The sequence below is a fragment of the Hippoglossus hippoglossus genome, chromosome 24, assembly GCF_009819705.1.
Source record: "Hippoglossus hippoglossus isolate fHipHip1 chromosome 24, fHipHip1.pri, whole genome shotgun sequence".
Lineage (NCBI taxonomy): Eukaryota > Metazoa > Chordata > Actinopteri > Pleuronectiformes > Pleuronectidae > Hippoglossus > Hippoglossus hippoglossus.
The window spans coordinates 7,185,508-7,202,141 of NC_047174.1; the positions used below are offsets into that span (position 1 = coordinate 7,185,508).

The 16,634-nt window shown below is 43.5% G+C and overlaps 1 protein-coding gene, 1 long non-coding RNA gene and 1 other non-coding gene across 11 annotated transcripts in view; 1 reads left to right on the forward strand and 2 right to left on the reverse strand.

The window, feature by feature from the left end:
- otofa (otoferlin a) overlaps positions 1-13,995 on the forward strand; it is a 67,185-nt gene extending 53,190 nt beyond the window's left edge. Inside the window, exons 24-48 of one of the 9 annotated variants that reach the window (XM_034579507.1) lie at positions 339-463; positions 570-704; positions 1,394-1,555; positions 1,954-2,025; positions 2,335-2,454; positions 2,543-2,704; positions 2,851-3,013; positions 3,493-3,659; positions 3,858-3,887; positions 3,989-4,126; positions 4,218-4,293; positions 5,309-5,454; positions 5,547-5,681; positions 5,771-5,908; positions 6,027-6,154; positions 6,276-6,446; positions 6,748-6,908; positions 7,124-7,266; positions 7,344-7,432; positions 7,696-7,794; positions 10,138-10,379; positions 10,516-10,694; positions 11,246-11,346; positions 11,794-11,981; positions 12,964-13,097. In XM_034579507.1, the coding sequence (XP_034435398.1) occupies positions 339-463; positions 570-704; positions 1,394-1,555; positions 1,954-2,025; positions 2,335-2,454; positions 2,543-2,704; positions 2,851-3,013; positions 3,493-3,659; positions 3,858-3,887; positions 3,989-4,126; positions 4,218-4,293; positions 5,309-5,454; positions 5,547-5,681; positions 5,771-5,908; positions 6,027-6,154; positions 6,276-6,446; positions 6,748-6,908; positions 7,124-7,266; positions 7,344-7,432; positions 7,696-7,794; positions 10,138-10,379; positions 10,516-10,694; positions 11,246-11,346; positions 11,794-11,974 (3,263 nt within the window). In that variant the 3' untranslated portion in view covers positions 11,975-11,981; positions 12,964-13,097. Of the gene's footprint in view, positions 1-338; positions 464-569; positions 705-1,393; positions 1,556-1,953; positions 2,026-2,334; positions 2,455-2,542; positions 2,705-2,850; positions 3,014-3,492; positions 3,660-3,857; positions 3,888-3,988; positions 4,127-4,217; positions 4,294-5,308; positions 5,455-5,546; positions 5,682-5,770; positions 5,909-6,026; positions 6,155-6,275; positions 6,447-6,747; positions 6,909-7,123; positions 7,267-7,343; positions 7,433-7,695; positions 7,795-7,993; positions 8,093-10,137; positions 10,380-10,515; positions 10,695-11,245; positions 11,347-11,793; positions 11,982-12,963 lie in introns of those variants that run through there. The other 8 variants (XM_034579506.1, XM_034579505.1, XM_034579509.1 and 5 more) reach the window with 8 other exon arrangements.
- On the reverse strand, positions 91-14,613 carry LOC117758137. The gene is made up of 3 exons (XR_004613237.1): positions 14,419-14,613; positions 8,701-8,704; positions 91-101 (listed from the first exon to the last, which is right to left on the reverse strand). It is a non-coding gene; the product is annotated as an uncharacterized LOC117758137 (long non-coding RNA).
- A 1,767-nt stretch (positions 14,614-16,380) lies between these two features.
- Positions 16,381-16,571, reverse strand: LOC117758922. Its single transcript, XR_004613381.1, has one exon. It is a non-coding gene; the product is annotated as a U2 spliceosomal RNA (small nuclear RNA).
- Between the last annotated feature and the right edge of the window lie 63 nt (positions 16,572-16,634).

The following is a 16,634-nucleotide window of genomic DNA, read 5'->3' on the forward strand; positions in this document are numbered from 1 at the left end:
CTCACGTCCTCTATGTAGCTGACACACAATTTAGTTTCCTGCACTGGAGTACAAAGTTTTGCTTTAACTTTTACTTCAATGTTTTTTGCATAAATGTCCCTCTATTTCATCAGATCTTCTTTCTTTACCATCAAATATAAACTCTAAAATCAATCAGAAGCAGAACAAACAAACTCAAACTGCAATCGATGGCTTTTACTTTGTTGTTCACTTCAATATGAGAGTCGTCACAGAGGGCATTGATTGTAAGGTTGTGTGTGTGTGTGTGTGTGTGTGTGTGTGTGTGTGTGTGTGTGTGTGTGTGTGTGTGTGTGTGTGTGTGTGTGTGTGTCCAACAGTGAAGCAGGTGTTTCAGCTGCGAGCACACATGTACCAGGCCCGCAGTCTGTTTGCCGCTGACAGCAGTGGCCTTTCAGATCCCTTTGCTCGGGTCTTCTTCTCCACACACAGCCAGGTCACTGAGGTAAGAGCATGACTGTGTGTGTGTTTCCATTTTGTGTGCTCGTATGACAAACAGTGAAAGTGTGTTATGAGTTTGTGTGAGCTGTATTGATGTGTGTGTTCTTCAGGTCCTGAGTGAGACCCTTTGTCCTACGTGGGACCAGCTGCTGGTGTTTGACGATGTGGAGTTGTTCGGGGAGGCCAGCGAGCTGAGAGACGACCCGCCGATCATTGTCATTGAAATCTTTGACCAGGACACTGTGGTAGGGTCCTAAAGCTGCGTCAATGAACGGCTGCAACATAGAGAAACTGCTTTTGCGCTCATAAAACTAAAACTGCTTTGCTTCTCCATCCCTCATGTTCTGTCCATCTTTGTCTCGCTCATCCACCGTGTCCCTCACATTAACGCTGACCTCGCTCCTGCTGGCTTAATAGAGTGTGAAACCATTTGCAATTTAAAGCCTGTGGGAATTACAAATTCTAATATAAACTGGTGGCATGACTTATTTGGGTTCATACAGCTACTAATGAACTCTGGAAAAGTTTAGGAAAAACCTGCATGCACTTTCTCCATTTTTTGCATTTTTCTATTTATAATAAGAGTTTTCTCTGTAGCAGCTGCAGCCATAACAGTGGTGCAGTGGAGATGCTTGTATGAAACAAAGGTGTAGAAAGTTTATTGGGAAAGATATATAAACGTCTCTGTTTGACTCCTTTTTTTAAAAATTCTATTTTACTGTAATATTCACCCAATGTATTGGTTAGTTTGACACTGAGATTAGATTTTTCTGATTCACAAACATAATTTGATAAACTGCACTTCGACCACCCTGACCAATACTGACACCAAGTGGCCACTTTGCGCCCAGCACCTCTCTCACTCATGTCTAACTCCCTTCCCTTGTGCCCCCTGACTGTCTCGACTGCCCCCCTGTCACGATGTGGTGTTCAGGGCAAGGCAGAGTTCATAGGTAGGACGTTTGCGAAGCCCACCATCAAGATGTGTGACGAGCACTACGGCCCGCCGAGGTTCCCGCCGCAGCTGGAGTACTACCAGGTTTACAGAGGGAACTGCATCGCCGGGGAGCTCCTGGCTGCCTTTGAACTGCTGCAGGTACAGTAAGAAAGAACTCACATAAATAAACACGCACAAATGATCGAATTTCTTTGCATATGCATGCACACGCAGAGGGCTTTTCCTTAAGAGATTGCATTTCACTACTTCATAGAAAGGTAGATAAACAATGGGGCGTGCTTTTCATAATGATGTGTAGCATGCAAAAAAACTAAAATAGGGCCTTCCTTGCTTTGTCTTGCAATCTTTTTCTCTCCATTTATAACTTATTTCTTGCTCTTTGCCGTTACCAGTTTGCCATACTCTTCTTTACTTGCTCTTTATTCTCACTCTACATTCCCTCCATCCCCCTCATCCCTTTCCATCCACTAACATGCTAATTCGTCCTTCTTTCGCCTTTACAATTTCCTTCCTGTGCCTCCTCCTGCTGCCTACAGATTCCTTTCGATGCGGAGGAGATCAGGCGAGCTCTCATCGCTGTCCATAACTTTGCTGTACCTCAAATAAAGGTGCTTTTTGCATTCTCTCTTTTCATCCCATCACATCTTTGGCTACTCTGTCGCAAGTGTTTGTACTGCAGTCTTTATTCTCTCTAATTTCTAACTCTGAAATTAACTTGTACTTTCTCTGCACCTCTTCAAAGTGGTCACATTGAGCAATGACAAAATGAATACAAATTATTAGGACTGTGGGGAAGATATTTGGTATGGTGCACATACCACAGTGCACCATACAAACATACACGTCACAATAAATGTCTCTTCTATCTGCTGCAACCTGGTGCCTGGTTTATATCCCCCTCACTCTTTCTGATACAGATTGGTCAAGGAGGCAGAGCAGACCTTCCTCCCCTTGAGGGCCCAACAGACTCAGAGCATGGGCCCATTCTTCCTGTGCCGTTGGGCATCAGACCCATCTTGAGCCGCTACCGCATTGAAGTGAGAATTTAATCCACCGACTCTTACGTTTTTATCTCTGAAGATGATCTTTCATCACCGCTGGACTCCTGTTTTTTCTGTTGTTCAGGTTTTGTTCTGGGGGTTAAGGGACCTTAAGAGGATTAATTTGGCTCAGGTGGATCGGCCTCGTGTGGATATAGAGTGTGCAGGTAGAGGTGTTCAATCTGCCCTGATCCAGAACTACAAGAAAAACCCCAACTTCAGCACTTTGGTCAAATGGTTTGAGGTGGTGAGTGACTTTCATGTTTAGATTATTGAAAAGTTCGATTTTAGATTTGCATCCACGTCCATGAAACTCGACTTGAAATTCATCAGGTTATCTTTACTTTACTTGGAAGGTTCTAACATCTTAGCTGTTACTGTCTTCGTCCTCAGGACCTTCCAGAGAATGAGCTCCTGCACCCCCCTCTCAACATCCGGGTGGTGGACTGTCGAGCGTTTGGCCGATACATCCTGGTGGGGTCGCACGCTGTCAGCAGCCTGAGACGCTTCATCTACAGTGCCCCAGACAAGACCTCCAACAACTGGGCCACTGCAGGTGCTGACATTCAACCGAAAAAATATGAGTTAGCAAGGAGAACCTTTTGTTGTTCTCACAGCTGGAGTTTCCTTTTCCTCCTGAACAAACACATTGAATATTTAATGACAGTTGCCTTCAGTAATAACTTTCTTACCAGACGTGGGTAAAATAAGGTTTTCAAATCATTTTTTGATTTTGCTTTAACCTTTTTTGAAATGCCAGTTGGACCAGCCTCCAGACAGGTTTAGACAGTCACAGGATCCTGTATGTCAAGGAAGGTTAAAACAATCTTTTAAGAATCACATTTAAATCCTTCTGATCCAGTTCTCTGCTCACTAAAGAATGGACTTTCATTCTTTATTAACTTTGCTGATTTCTCTGCTTGCTTTTCCACTTTTTTCTGCCTCTCTCCATCTTCATCTTCTCTTGCATGTCCTTGGCTGTGCCCTCTGCTGCTTCCGCCTGTTGCTGTCTCTGCCCTGCGGCCTCACTTCCAGCTAAGCTAATGAACGGCTACATGGTCCTTGCAAATGGCGGCTCGCAGCCTCGCCCCTCACCCAGCATTTCCTCCCGCACCTTCTCTCGCCCCGCAGGTGACATCCTCGTCAACATGGACGGAGAACCTCTGGCCAGAAAGATGGACACATTCGTCAAGTTGGACGCTGTAAGCTTGTCTTTAAGATCATGTATAGTAAAGCACTGCCTGTTCATTTCTATAATAAACTGTGCATTTATATATGTAGATGTTGGAAGTTGTAGCAATGCTTTATGTCCAGTCCTCTTCACGTGTGCTACTCCTACCTGCATCATCCCTCGTGTGTATTAACCCTCGTGTTGTTTTATGTAATGCCCCCTATCATAGATGTCTGATGCTGTTGTAAAAGTTGACATGGTGAGTAATCGCTCCTATAGAAATTTGGCAATGTGCCCTCTGTTGGCTCAGTGTGAATAAGAACTGAAGCTACTGGGAATCACTTGAGTGTTTTTTAACAGACTGAGGAGGAGAGCGACAAAGAGAAAAAGAAGAAGAAGAAGAAAAAGAAGGGAGGAGTCGAGGAAGAGGAAGAGACGGATGAGAGCGTGCTGGACTGGTGGTCCAAATATTTTGCCTCGATAGAGACGCTGAAGGAGGTGTGTCTGCTCTAGTCTAATCTCACAGGATCGACCTCGCTCATGAGGTTATTTCACAATTAAACCTTTTTGTTCTCGCTTGGTTTTCCAGACCCTCAGAGCTCAGGAGGCGGCTCAGGCGGAGGCGGAGGAGAGAGAGGACCTGGAGATAGCAGCAGAGGGGGCAGGTATTGAACTCCAGTGAATCAAACAGGCCGTCCGACAGTGTGCCTCTATGTCCGCTGCTTTGATGTCTGTTAAAGGGATATGTTGCCGGTATTGGATCTTAAATTGGGATTCAGCATGTGAACATGATCCAGAATTATTTGAATAGTTATTGTTATTGTTGTTATGTCTTTTGAATTGAAAATATTAGTAGTTAAACCTATGTCAGCCAAAGGATTGTGACAGTGAGGGAAATCTTGCAGGGTGGAGGAGGGTAGGAAGTTTTTTCTGGAGATGGACGATGTCAGCAGAAGTATTTATTCTCAATATCAGATGCATCAAGGAAAAGGAAGTTAACAGTTGATTTCTAGCAAAGAGTACGCAGAGGCTTCGTATGTGCTTCCTGTTCTTCGTCTCCGTCATCCCATAAGTCCATCTTTTATTCACACTTTGGACTTTGGACTACGACACTATCACATTCATGACCATTTCCTCATTAGCATCACCTCCCAGCTCTGCATTACACATGAAAGTTGGCTGACACAGAATCACTGAATTAATCTTCTGCACTAACATCACTTCTATTACTAGAAAGCATTAATAATTTACTGTTGGACTGCAATTATAAAACTTCTTTGAAGGCGCTGCCTGTAGCATCAGAATAAACATGATTAAATTCAGTTGTAAAATGTAGCATAGACTGCGAGTAATTGAGAAGATGGTCGACATTATTTTGTGGCAGGATGTCATCTCAGTGACAATCTTTGTCAGATGCAGTGATGGTTTATTGAAACATTTCACATGTTTAAGATAGATTCAACAAGAATTTCACTCAAGGTTTTTGGTTCAGTTTTGTTTTTGACTTAATCTCCAAAATTATATCCAGGAGGCTGTAACACCCCTGACCAACCTGTCAGCTTTCATGTTAAGTGACGTGTAGTGACGTGTGTAGTGACGTGTGCGACCCTGCCGCCATTCCTCATGACTCCAACCCTACTTTGTCCACGTCCATCCCCACTCACCCACCCATCCTATCAGAAATCAAACCCGATGACCCTCTTCTGAAAGGCTCCAGGACAAAAGAGAAGAGCAAAGACAAGAAGAGCTCCAAGGACAAGAAGAAGAGTCATGCTGCGGACGGGACCGAGAAACGACCAGTGAAAGCGAGAGTGGACCAGCTGATGGCGAGTGTCATTCACTCAAACTTCACATACTTCAATCTTACCAGCGCACGCAGACGTATTCACACACTCTATGTGCTTGATGTCCCTTGCAGGTTTACAACAAGGAGCTGGAGAGTGAGTACAGCAACTTCGAAGACTGGCTTCACACTTTCAACCTGTACAGAGGTAAAGCCGGGGACGACGACGAGCAAGTTCTGGACGACGACAGGATTGTGGGCAGATTCAAGGTGAGAAAACAGTAAGAAGATAAAGAAGGTCTCAGACCGACAGACTGTGAAGAAGTTATAATCTCAGTCTGTTGTTTTCACCGACCCAGGGATCCCTGTGTATGTACAAGCTGCCTCTGTCGGAGGAGATCACCAGAGAGGCAGGATTTGATCCTAACATGGGAATGTTCCAGAGCATTCCACATAACGATCCAATCAACGTCCTCGTCCGTGTCTACGTGGTCAGGGTGAGTTGCCGTATATCAATTTTTAACAGTTAAATTAAAGGTATACATCATCATTTATAGAATCAGGTAAATATTCTCTCTTTTCAGTTTTTTTGTTCAATCCTGTTTTTCTCCTCAGGCTACCGATCTTCATCCTGCTGATATCAATGGGAAGGCTGATCCGTACGTTGTCATCAAACTGGGCAAGTCAGAGGTCAAAGACAAAGAGAACTACATCTCCAAACAGCTCAATCCTGTGTTTGGCAAGTGAGTGGACAAAACGCTATTTCTCTCTGTGTTGTCAAGTTTAGTCATTTCTGTGCAGCAGCATTTTGAAACCAGAATCTGATTCCTTCATCCATCACTCCTTCCATTTATCCCTGTTCAGATCATTTGAAATCGAGGCCACCTTCCCCATGGAGTCCATGCTGACGGTGTCTGTGTACGACTGGGACCTGGTCGGCACTGACGACCTGATCGGAGAGACGAAAATCGACCTGGAGAATCGTTTCTACAGCAAATACAGAGCCACCTGCGGCATTTCATCCAACTTCTCTCTGTGAGCATCAGTGTGTCTTATGTCTTTTAAAGGGCTCATAATTTAACACACAGCAAATACAAAGATAAGAAATAAAAGCAAATCATAGGAGAAAAAAATCACATTTTCTTTAGTTTCTTGGAAGTTTAAGGGTAAAAATTCTCAATTCTTAGTATTTTGTAAAATCATGAAGGTGACAGTTGTGTGGGAGTTTTCTGTAAACAAGGCTTGAGATTGTCCTTGGATTATTATGGACATTAGTATAAAAGTCATTTTCTGACCACTGAGACTCAGTAACATCCTTGTTATGTATTGATGTTAGGCACGGATACAATGTGTGGCGGGACCCTCTGAAGCCCAGTCAGATCCTGGCCAAGCTCTGTAAGGAAGGCAAGATCGATGGACCTCATTACGGACCTGGAGGCAAAGTCAAGGTGGCGAGTCGAATATTCATGGGACCAACGGAGATAGAAAATGAGAATGGTACAGCTGCATACATTATACTTAAAAATATCAGTTTTACTGTCAAATTCCGTCATCGTGGAGGCTTCATGTCAACTTTTTGGGAAATGCAAACATTACATTTCACATATTCTTTGTTAGTTTTCTCCCTAGATTTTCCATTCCAGTATTTGGATGTTTTGATTTCTGTTTCTCTCCTTCCTCCTCCTCCTCCTCCATTGGTATCGATCCCTCAGGTTTGAAGAAGCAGACCGAGGAGCATTTGGCCCTGACAGTGCTGAACCACTGGGAGGAGATCCCGAGAGTGGGCTGCAAACTCGTCCCCGAGCACGTGGAGACCAGACCCCTGCTGAACCCGGACAAGCCCGGCATCGAACAGGTAGGAGAGAAGCACGCTGGTCATAAAAAAGATTAAAGCGACGATTACACTGTGTTGTTTTCTGTGTGTTTCTACAGGGCCGTATTGAGATGTGGGTCGATATGTTTCCTATGGACATGCCGGCTCCTGGACCTGCGATTGACATAGCGCCACGGAAACCAAAGAGGTACAGCTGAAGCAAATGTCAGGAGCAAATCAGTGTTCTGATAATGAGAAAAGCACAAATCAGTGCATTTTAAATGAGAAATCTGTTAATTACTCTGCAAAGTGTGTAAATTTCTTTAGTTTTTCCAACAGAAATTGTAGTTTTATCCCCAGGTTGAATTATGGTGAGTCTGTTTGACGACTTAGCTCTCTTCATTTACTGTCAAATATACAGTTAGTCCAATTATATATGTGTGTATGTGTCCTTCCTCCCCCCCTTACCAGATATGAGCTCAGGGTGATTATTTGGAATACAGACGAAGTAATACTGGAGGACGATGATTACTTCACTGGGGAAAAGTCCAGTGACATATTTGTCAGGGGGTAGGTACAGCGGGTCGCGGCAGCCAAGCCTCGTCCCGTGGGTGTGAGCTGTGTGGATTTTTTTTTTGCTGTTAACCATCTTTTTTTTTGTTTTCCATTTTTTCTGTGTGCGTGTTTGTGGTGTGTCCTCGTTTGTCTGTGTCTGTCTGTGTCTGTCGTCCTCTCTCTCTTCTCTGGTCAATGCTCTGCTGGTGTCCAGCTTTGAGCTTCGTGTTGTTATTTGGAACACTGATGACGTAATTCTAGAGGACGATGCTTTCATGACAGGAGAGAAGATGTCTGACATCTATGTCAGGGGGTAAACACACGATCCCATCGCATGGCTCGTATTACGTCCTCCCTTCTTTCCCTCCCCCTGAAGCCCTTCAATCATTTCTTTATCATCTTTTCCCCTGTTTTATCTCGTCACGTCGCACGCTACCTGGCTTGTCTCACACTCTCCTATCAGCACGCTGTAATCTAATGACGAATGGAAAATTTGCACAGTAAGGACCAAACCACATAAACCACAAATTTTAAGAACTCTGACTGACAAGTCTAATCTAATCAAATCACCAAAACTAGAATGGAACTCAGTAGAGCGCGAACCAAGGCCCAACATGTCCCCTAAATCAAACTGCATCAAATTCCACACACTTAAAGATAAGTAGATTGTTTTCATCAAGATGCATGAATTATTCCCAAGAATTTAGTGAAAATGTCAAAAATGCATCATCCAGACTCTTCAACATAGTTTCACCGTTAAAAATAGATAAGGTGATAATCTTAACACATCCAGCAGATACAGAGAAATATCAGAATTCACTTTTGAGTTGTGTTTCTGGTGGTCCTGATTAATTTTAGTCCCAATTTTCACTCCATTTTTGCTCCATCAACTCTTGAGGGAAATGTCTTAAAAGGTGCTACAAAGCTCCATGAAGGAAAGGGAAACTGAGTCTGTGGGTTCATCTCTACGAGCAGCACTCCCCTCAAGTTCAATCAAGCTCCACCAAATTTCCCCAAATCAGTCCCTTAAACATGCCTGATTGTTTTCATCAAGATCCAAGAATGTGGAAATACACCCTATCTCACAATGTTAAGGAAAGTGAGAGAAAAAAAATCCGGAAACAAAACAAACAGGGGTGAAAACACACTCTCCTCGGCGGAGGTAATGAAATAATCCTTGTGGTTTGGTCCTGTACTGCAGTTGCTACCAGTAAATACTTTAAAAACAGATGTTTTGTCAGATGTTGTAAATTAAAAAAACTGATTGCATGGAAGAATACTGAACAACATGCACGCCTGTATGACAGAGCTCCAGTGTTTTTAACAACACTGTCATTCTGCAGCCTGGGTATGTGATTATTATTTGAAGGTAATGACGTTGGTATATTTTCGTGGGGCCACTTCACTCCTGCATCTCGTAACCAGACTCACTCTTCCCTCAGCCCACGTGGTGTCACCTGTGGATGTGTCGCCTCGGACGTTACTGTAGCAAACAGGGTGGCGTCTTCAAACAACCCTAAACGCCTGGAGGAAGTATTTTAGGAATCAAATGTGCTGTAGATTGTCGCGGCTGATCCAAAACGTCCAGCGGTAAAGGTAGAAGAGCTGGGGTTTGTTTCAAATGGATCCAGTGCAGTGATACAGTAGTGACGACCGTTCATTCGGACGAGCTCAGGCGTGTGTCGGTGACATTGTGTCCTCACTGCAGCCTAAAGTCTGCGAGGGCATCTGTTTCCAAACCATGGCACATTCTTTCACGTTTTTCCCAGTATTGATTTCAGGCTGACGATTATCTTTAGTCAGTTTTCACGATTTGAGAACTGGGAGGGCAGCTTTCCTCCTGCTCCTCGCCAGCCTCACTCCACTGTTGATGAAGGAGCTCCAGTGGAACTAACCTCGTAGCCTTTTATCGGATCAATTTCGCTAATGACATTTCTGCAAGCTTTGTGTTTGCATGGCTTAAAAAAATCGTGTGACGCTCCAACATCTAATCAGATTTGATGTCTTGTTCAAGTTCATTTATCGTAATATCACACACACACACACACACACACACACACACACACACACACACACACACACACACACACACACACACACACACACACACACACACACATTTATTAATCTGATTTGCTGTTGGAAAGTCACATGATGTGTTTTGATTTTGACCTATTAGCATCATCTCTCTTGTTCTATTAAATTAACCAAATTAATACACAGCAACTGACAGACCAGTGCAATTTCCTACATATCAGACATTATAAGTGCATGACTGAAGATTTCAATCTATCACTCATTTTAACAATCCCTGATCCTAAAGTTCAGCTCTGATCTCTGTGACTCCGTGACCCGCAGGTGGCTGAAGGGGCAGCAGGAGGACAAGCAGGACACAGACGTGCACTATCACTCGCTGACCGGCGAGGGCAACTTCAACTGGCGCTTCGTCTACCCCTTCGATTACCTCATGGCTGAGGAGAAGATCGTCATCTCTAAGAAAGAGTCCATGTTCTCCTGGGACGAGACCGAATACAAGATCCCTCCTCGCCTCACGCTGCAGGTGTGGGACGCCGACCACTTCTCTGCAGATGACTTCCTGGGTGAGGACTGATGGGAGCAGTTGCGCCTCCTCTGTCTTTTACTGCTTGTTGTCAGCAGAGTTTTCCATCTGCTGAACTATAAAGAAAGTATCATCGCTCTTACCGTCTGACTGCTTCATTCATCACCACTCTCCAGGTGCAATTGAGCTGGACCTGAACCGGTTCCCCCGCGGCGCCAAGACGGCCAAGCAGTGCTCGCTGGACATGATCCGAAATGAGCAGGAGCTTCCCACCATCTCCATCTTCAAACAGAAGCGAGTGAAAGGCTGGTGGCCATTCGTGGCCCGTGATGAGAACGATGAGATGGAGCTGACGGTGCGTCATGAGATAATTATAAACGCTTATGAATCTCTGTAAAAAACAACAGTTAAAGAGGCACTGAAGGGAGTAAAAGATGAAGTAAAATCAGCCGAATCAAGAAGAACGTAGGTAAAGAAGGAATCAACGAGAACATGATACACAAAATACACGACTAAAACACTAATAACAGTAAATTCTATGCAAATATTTCTGTCCACACCTGAAACTTTCTAAAACAGTGCCGTGTGTATCTTAATCCAGTTGTTCCGAGCTAAATTCTTTCAGTTACTTAAAATAATGTTTATTCTTTTCATTCTTTTCTTGTAAAATACTGCAAACTTCTAGTTTTCTATTAAAATCCTTCAAATAAAAACATTGTAAAGGAAATTTTTAGTTTAACTACAAACTATCACAGAAAGGCCTTAAAGCAACAACTTTCCCTCAAAGTAACGTTTTGATGTTACACTGACTTGTAACAGGGAGGACGGTTCCTCTTTCGTTCCCACCCTGGGGACACTGAGTGAGAGAAGCGGTGCCTGTGACTAACGTCATCGCTGTCGTTTCAGGGTAAAGTTGAAGCCGAGCTTCACCTGGTGACTGCGGAAGAAGCAGAGAAAAGTCCTGTGGGACTTGGCCGAAATGAGCCGGATCCACTGGAGAAACCAAAGTAAGATACCGACGCATATTTAATGAAAAAACAACACGTTTAGAATCAGTCTGTCATAAACACTCATACGATTGCATGTGTTACGTCACGATTAAGCCCTGACCAGGGTTGTGTGGATCAGAATCAGGCACAGACATTAAGACTTGAATCATTCGTACAGTGCAAAAAGCAGTGTTATCAAAAACAGTCCTGACTTGATACAGTTTGATTTGGTCTCGTTTGACGGCGACACTTCTTTCTGCTCTGTCAAACAGTCAGTGTTACACTTTCACTCTCTCCTCCGACCATCTCTTCAACTGTCTCCCTCTGTCTCTCCCCCTCCTCTCGTACCTCCCCTCCTCCTCTCTGTGTGTGTGTGACTCCTCCTCCTTGTCGCCCCCTTTCTCCCCGTTTTTTGCCCCCACACCTGAATTCCTCTCCTCCTGCGCTCCCTCCTTTGTGAAAAAGTCGCCCGGACACCAGTCTAATGTGGTTTCTGACTCCCCTGAAGTCCATTCGTTACTTCATCTGGCACAACTACCGCTGGCTGATCCTCAAGGCCCTGGGGCTGATGCTGCTGCTGCTCATGCTGGGCCTCTTCCTCTACTCTGTCCCTGGCTACCTGGTGAAGAAGATGCTGGGGGCCTGACGCGCTGGTAGCCTCCGCCCCCTCCTCACTCTCTCTGCTTCTCTATTTGACCCCTCGCTTCCTGGATTCTCCGGTCCTACCTGTGGCACCTTCTCCTCTGTGCCGCCAAACTCTCTCTCTCTTTGACTTGTGTCTTTCTTCTCTGTCCTCCGCTGTCGTAGCAGTAGAATTGTCTCCTCTGTGTCGTGTCTTGCAGATGTCATTCACCACAAAGTGCCATCACACATCCCATAAGTGACCAACTGTCCAGACCCTCCTTATAGTTGAAATCATACAGGAGCATGAACAGGTTATATTTCATATTTTAAATATGATTATAACCAGAATAGCATTTTGGAATAATATTTCCCAATAATTTCTTGACATTTTCTTGGAAAGAATCTTCTAATTTTGCTCTAAACATGGGAAACCCCAGTGAATATTTACCACTTGTATAAATTAATAAGTGAATGTATTCCTTTTGTATTCTGGTTTATTTGTTGTTTGGAGACATATTCATCTCAGCTCATCTGAATAGAAATACTTACCAGATTATACGATTCTTTTCAAGACACATTTTAAGAGATTAATGGGAAATAAACTGGACCCACAAAATGAAAAAACAAAAAACATTTTTTTTGTGTTATTGACAATGAAATGTTCAATTCCCTCGAGGCATGGGAACTGTTTGGAGCTGTTGGTCGATCATTCATCCATTTGATCAACACTCTCATTGTGCACTTGTTTCTAATGTGAAGCTTCTCCTCTGTGGTGTGATCTCTGCGTCCTCGGAAACGTGAGCATGCTGTTTTAAAACTGACTCACGAATGCAACGTGGCGTGCTTACCACTAATGTGAGCTTTCTCTCTCTCCCACTCTCTTTTACTTTCATCCCATTCCTCTCTCCCTGTCCTACACATCCCCCCCCCCCCCCCCGCACCACGTCTGCACCACATTGGCCACTCTCCTCCTCTTTAACCTCCACCAAACCCTCCCCCCCTTCCCTCCAGCCGCCCAGACACCACCTTCCTGTGGTTCCTGAGCCCGCTGAAAGCCATCCGCTACCTGGTGTGCAACCGCTACAAGTGGCTGATCATCAAGATCGTGCTGGCCCTGCTGCTGCTCATCATGCTGGGCCTCTTCCTCTACAGCATGCCGGGCTACCTTGTCAAGAAGCTGCTGGGGGCCTGAGAGGGCTGCTGGGAGGACAGGGAGGGCGGGTGGCGGTCCAGATGGGGCGAGGAATGAGGGGGTGGTGGGGGGGGGAGCACAGAGGGAGTACGAGGAGTTTCTCTCGGTCTCAGAAAAAAAGGCACTTTGGTCGTCCTGTCTATTATTTCTCCTCTGATCCGTTCTGATCTTCCTGTACAGCTCGCCACCCAAGACTACGCCCCCTCCTGGAAGTCACGAGAAGCGCTAACACTCTCACCCTTTCGGCAGCGACATAACGCTTCAGCATCTCCACTCCATCTTTGAACTGACCACGGCGCAGTCACATGACACAAATTAACCCCTGATCTGACCAAAACTTCCTGTTTTCAACGTCACCTGACAATGAATGTTTCTTTATCCGTTTATACAGCTTTTAATTTAATTATTTACTTATTTATTTATTTATTTATTTATTAGGCTAAATCTGAGTGTTGGGTTCGTGGTCAGGCAAATGCATGGACGTACATTACAAGTGATGCTGTAACATCTCCCATTACCGCTACAGTTTCGGCTATTGATCTAGGTTAATAGGGAACAAGTATTTATTGTTAACACTTTGCTTTGAGTGCCCGTATTTAGTCGTTATGAGAACTATATAAACATTTAATAAACAGTTTACACGTTATAATGTAGTTGAGGCACATATAAGGATAAAAATGTACATTATTTTTCTTGTAAAGACATATTTTATCTGTTTTAATATGTCGTCAACGTCCACTCATGTTTGCCCACAGACACTTAAATCTACATTATACTGTTATAGACTAATAATGTTCAGATTAAACTTATAAATGCTAAATGTGGGTGCTGAAACAAAGTGTTGCTGTTTTTTTTAAAAACTATTATAGCTCTTGCAGTCTTTGCACACTTCAAAAATAATAATGATGAAACAAAACATAAAGATGTCTATTTTCCTAATGAAGTTCAACGAGACACGGAACAAGATGACTTCCAAATGAAAAACTAATAACGAAGCGATGAGTGAGCTTTCTACGTGGTTTAGTTCAACTGTTGATATTGAAGCACTTGCATCAAAGCAATTAAGCAAACTTTGGTTGAACGGCTTTTGCAAATAATTTGAAGAACAATTTCTTTGATTCTATTTATTTAACACGTGGACTGTACAAGCACAGTTCAGCCGATTCTCCCAGAATGCCCTGTGCTTTGTGATAAAATCCTCACAGGACAATACAACAAATTTAAAGCAAATCAAATGCAACAAATACTTCGGGGTTTCTACATAAATGTAGAACTACACTGTTTGTCGACGTGCATGCATCATTTTGATAACCGACCAGAGGTCATGTGTGTTGCCATGGCTCGTCACTCCAGCCTGATACAAACCAAATCACCACCTCTACTGTGTAAAAACTTCAGATAAAGTGAAGATGGAAATATGATCAAAGTGCACTTGAGTGGGAAAGTGGCTCAGGGTTGACTCTGGAAACTCCGGCCCTGTCTACGTATGAGATGACATTGTTTGCAGTGTCCGTTAATCCCATTTAAAAAAAAAAAAACTTTGCCTGTGCTTGACTTCATTTGTGTTGCAGTCTCTGTTTGTGATTCTGTGTTCCACTGATTACAGAGTTATCGGTTGCACTAAACTTGCCTGTTTTTACGATGAACTTTGTGTAATGTATGATATATCTGTTCAAAGGTGTGCGTTTATTTTTTGTGTTTTGACAATTTGAAATAAACTGGATTCCAAGGACAACGGGTTTGAGATGTTTTGGGGTTTTTTTCATCTTAATTAATCATCATTTGATGCTTCAACTTCTTTCAGGTTACATATTTAGACTATTTCAACTTCCGTCGGTATCTTTTTTCAATCACTTCACCTATTACTTCAGTGTTTCAAATGTTTCAAATTTGAGCACATTAGGGTTCTTATATGTTGGTGCTGCTCTATCTTCCACGCTGGGAATTCATGGGATGAAAAAACACTTAGTGAAAATTTGACGATAAAAGCTCCAACATCCAGCATCCTGGTTTCAACTGACGGTCCAAGAGCTTTGGGCCGTTGGACCTTCTTTGTGCTTTCTGCTGTAATTTGATTGGTAAGATGCCGCGTGGCAGAAATCCAGTGAGAATGTGGCTGGAAATATTAGATCACAGAGAGGATATTTTTTTTAGCCATGGACCAACAACAAAAATCTATAAACTGCTGAAGGAGAAGGGGATTAGTAAAGTGATCCAGTAAAGTATAGTAAAATGAGTTGTCTTATGTTTCTTTGTCTCATTCTTCATTGCCACTGTGAGGATGAGTGATAAGTGATAAGATAAGATGAGATCTACCTTTATTGATCCTTAGTAGAGGGAATTCACAAGTGACACAGCAGCACCAGAAAGTAGCAGCACAAGGAGAAATATACTAAGAATAAAAATACACAATAAAGTTGATAAAAGAATACAGTATATAAGTCTGTTTTTCAAAAATGTGTTGTGTTATTGTGCAATTTACATTCTTGATGTGAAATGATGACCAACGACACAGTAGCTTTCATACGCTTTAATGTAAAAGATTAAAGCGTTTACAACATTCAAAGCTGCAAATCAGCAGCATTAGAGTTCAAGATAAAATAAAAGTATGAAGTTTGAGGGCAGCAAATGAACACGAGTGAAAAATATGAGGAGCCTTCTAAATCATCTCTCAAAAAGTAATTTGACCAAATTGCTTTTCACTTCAAACCAAAATATTTATTTAAAAACAAAACAAATTGAGGAAAATTGATGGCAGTGTTTTAACACCAACAGTCCCACAGCCACCACTCTCCCAAATCTGCGTCGGGGACAGCCTCCAACACCCTAGTCAACACCCTAGTGCAGGCTGTCCTGCAGGAAGCAAGCACTCGGCGGATTCGGCTGCAGGTTTGAAGAATCAGACCGAGAAGCATTTGGCCCTGACAGTGCTGAACCACTGGGAGGAGATCCCGAGAGTGGGCTGCAAACTCGCCCTGAGCACGTAGAGACCAGACCCCTGCTGAACCCGGCCAGGCCCGGCATCGAACAGGTAGGAGAGACAACCCGTCACTATAGGATGACTTTATAGTAAGTTGTGGATATTTAGACACTAGTGCAGAGTCTACTGATATATAAATCCAGACTATTCTTTGAGCTATTTCCACGTCGACAAGAGTATTACGAATATTTCTCACAAATACGGAAGGGCTCCGTCAAGAATGGATATTTGTAGAGATTTATTTTTTACATCAAGAGGGGGGTGCACCGTTCCTGGAGGTACTGCAATACCAGGTCGATGCGTGGAGTGGACGGAGCAAGCCCCTATTCCATCTCCCAGTTCCAAAAATCAATTTAATATATGGTCCCCGGGTAGGGGACGTATCAGATATTAAACTGATAAGAACAGATACTACACTTGATCTTAGCCAAAAGGCCGAGAAGCGATAACTTGCACTGTGTTCACGGGGGAAGTGATTCTCCTCACCGCTACTCTCAGTCACGGTTCATT